The sequence below is a fragment of the Phaenicophaeus curvirostris genome, chromosome 33, assembly GCF_032191515.1.
Source record: "Phaenicophaeus curvirostris isolate KB17595 chromosome 33, BPBGC_Pcur_1.0, whole genome shotgun sequence".
Classification (NCBI taxonomy): domain Eukaryota; kingdom Metazoa; phylum Chordata; class Aves; order Cuculiformes; family Cuculidae; genus Phaenicophaeus; species Phaenicophaeus curvirostris.
In genome coordinates, this window is record NC_091424.1 from 1,044,900 (window position 1) to 1,047,933 (window position 3,034).

Consider the following 3,034-nt stretch of genomic DNA (forward strand, 5'->3'; position numbering starts at 1 on the left):
GATCGACCCCCTGCACTTGGCACTGGTGAGGGCAAACCTTCAGTCCTGGGTTCAGCTTTGGGCCCCTCAGTACAAGTCAGACAACCACTGGGTGGAGCACATGCAGAGAAGGGGAACAGAGCTGGGGAAGGAGAAGTTGAAGTCTGGAGATGAGGATAAGGGGGGACCCCATTACTCTCTACAATTAACAGAAAAGAGGTTTTAGAGAAGTGGGTGCTGGTCCCTTCTTCCAAGTAACAAGAGGAAATGGCCACCTGTTGCACCAGGGGAGGTTTAGTCTGGATGTTAGGAAAAATTTCTTCACCAGCCATGTTGTCAAGAATTGGAAGTGGCTGGGAAGTGGCAGAGTCACCTTGCCTGGAGGTATTTAGAAACATCTAGGTTATTCCTATGGGACATGGCTGGAGGGGAACAACTTAGCTCTGTTAGGTTTATGATTGGAATTGATCATCTTAAAGAATTTTTCTTATGTAATTAATTCTGTGGGTACTTTGGCAGAAAACCTTCCCAGCGACGTTCTTCTTTCTGGCCTGACACTTTCAGAGACAGAGCTGGCCTCACCGTCCCCCTGAGACCTATATGTGCCTCAATGGATTAAGAGTTTCACAAACACAATAGATCTCTTAACGCCAGATACATCCATAACCCTCCCAGGACTTGGCTAGACAAAAGAAGGCTTGTTTTACCATACCTGGACATCATCTCACTCTCCTGCTCAAGACACAGTGAACCAGATGAGGTTCATGACCTCAGCTCCTCGCTGCCCTGAGGAGATTCCCCTCAATCTATGGAAAAGCTGTTTTGGAGCCAGCTCTGTCCCAAAAGCATGCACTGCCTGTCCCTGCCCACGGGCACAGCACTGCCACACAGCACAGCTGTGACCAAGCTCAGAGCCCTCAGGCCTTACAGCAAGGCAAGGGGTGAGGAGGAGGGTGTGGAAGTGGAGAGAGAACAGCTCTGGAGATGAAGTGCTGGTGCCTGGCAGTGCTGCCATGCCAGGACTCTTTTCCCCTCCACCCGTGCCCACAGGAACTCTCCCTGCAGCTCCAAAAATGCCTTGGAGGAAAGTTATCAGGAAAAAAGTAATTGAAAATCACTTTATAGTGTTTACACACACAGAGAGTACAGCCCATCAGTAAGAAAAGACAAGAAGAGAATGACATAAAACAGGAGAAAAACATTATCCCAATTGAAAACATCAATAACAAAACAAATAGAGAAGCCAGCGTGGGCCTGACATGAGTTGTATGATAACTGCTATGCAGAAGGAGATGAGCAGTTCATTGCTTCAGAGAACCATCCAGTTATCAGTTTCCACACTGCATCCTTGAGCTGCTGGTTCCTCAAGCTGTAGATGAGGGGGTTCAGTGCTGGAGTCACCACAGAGTATAGAACTGACACCAGCAGGTCCAGGGATGGAGAGGAGATGGCAGGGTGTTTCATGTAGGCAAATGCTGCAGTGCTGATGAACAGGGAGACCACAGCCAGGTGAGGGAGGCACGTGGAAAAGGCTTTGTGCCTTCCCTGCTCCGAGGGGATCCTCAGCACAGCCCTGAAGATCTGCACATAAGACACCACAATGAAAACAAAAGAGACAAATGCTACAGAGACACTGTCCATAACAAGTCCAGCTTCCCTGAGGTAGGAGTGTGAGCAGGAGAGTTTGAGGATCTGTGGGATTTCACAGAAGAACTGGTCCACAGCATTGCCCTGGCAGAGGGGCAGGGAAAATGTATTGGCCGTGTGCAGCAGAGCGTAGAGAAATGCAGCACCCCAGGCAGCTGCTGCCATGTGGACACAAGCTCTGGTGCTCAGGAGGGCCCCGTAGTGCAGGGGTTTGCAGATGGCAACGTAGCGGTCGTAGGACATGACAGTCAGAAGAGAATACTCAGCACCAAACAAGAACAACACAAAGAAGACCTGGGCAACACATCCCATGTAGGAGATAGCCCTGGCATCCCAGAAGGAATTGGCCATGGATTTAGGGACAGTGGTTGAGATGGAGCCCAGGTCAAGAACAGACAGGTTGAGGAGAAAGAAGTACATGGGGGTGTGGAGGTGGTGGTCATAGGCGATGGTGGTGATGATGAGGCCGTTGCCCAGGAGGGCAGCCAGATAGATGCCCAGGAAGAGCCAGAAGTGCAAGAGCTGCAGCTCCCGTGTGTCTGCGAATGCCAGGAGGAGGAACTGGGTGATGGAGCTGCTGTTGGACATCTGCTGTGTCTGCATGTGAAGCACTGAACAAAAAGAAAATTACAGTGAGAAGTTATGGGAGACTTCTTTGAGTAAAATCAAAGCCATTTCTCACACTTTACCCTTGCCACTGTTTTTCAGTTTCTCTCAACCCTTCCTTCAGCTCCGTTCCTGGAACCCTTGTTGGTACTGGCTGAATGTGCTGGAGGACCAGGTCCTCTGCCTGCTAGCTGCGAGGAGTCAGCCCTGCAGAGGGATCCACCTCACATCACCTAATATCTCACCCATTCCTAAAGTCTCAGCCCCCACTTTCAGCCCAGGACACACACAGCTCATTTCAGAAACAAAACAACATTTTCTCGCTCGTTGCATCTCTGCTCATCTCAAGGGGCCTTCACGTATCACAAAGAAGTGATAAGGCAGATTTGCCTCCGGGAGAGAAGTTCACAGCTTGGAAGGACACATCAAAGACAGCCATGTGTCCTCATCATGCCATTTGTTGAAGGGACGTTCAGCTCCTTCCCCAGACCCACTTACTATATTGCCCAGTGCCTCACAGCTCAGAGCAAAGCTGGGACACAGGTTCCCATGGACACAACTGCAGGAAGAGAGCAACCAGTTCAGAGGGTGAGTCTGCAGCTGAAACTCCCATCCCCAGAGAGCCTGGCAGCAAGAACCAGAGAACAACAGCAAGAACAGAGACCAGGGGATAAACAGGGACAAAGAGAGTGAGGGTGTGGCTGTGGGAGGCCAGGGCAGAGGCAGCCAGGCACACAGACAGCAGTCTCCTTCCCCAGCTGTGCTCATCCCCTCCCAAACACAAACCATGCAGGGCAGTTGC

At 50.8% G+C, this 3,034-nt stretch overlaps 1 protein-coding gene across 1 annotated transcript; it reads right to left on the bottom strand.

Annotated features, from left to right (window-relative positions):
• Positions 1–1,257: 1,257 nt before the first annotated feature.
• LOC138732548 (olfactory receptor 14J1-like) lies at positions 1,258–2,214 on the bottom strand. The gene has a single exon (XM_069879167.1). The coding sequence runs from the start codon at positions 2,212–2,214 to the stop codon at positions 1,258–1,260; it is 957 nt and encodes a 318-aa protein (XP_069735268.1).
• Positions 2,215–3,034: the final 820 nt, after the last annotated feature.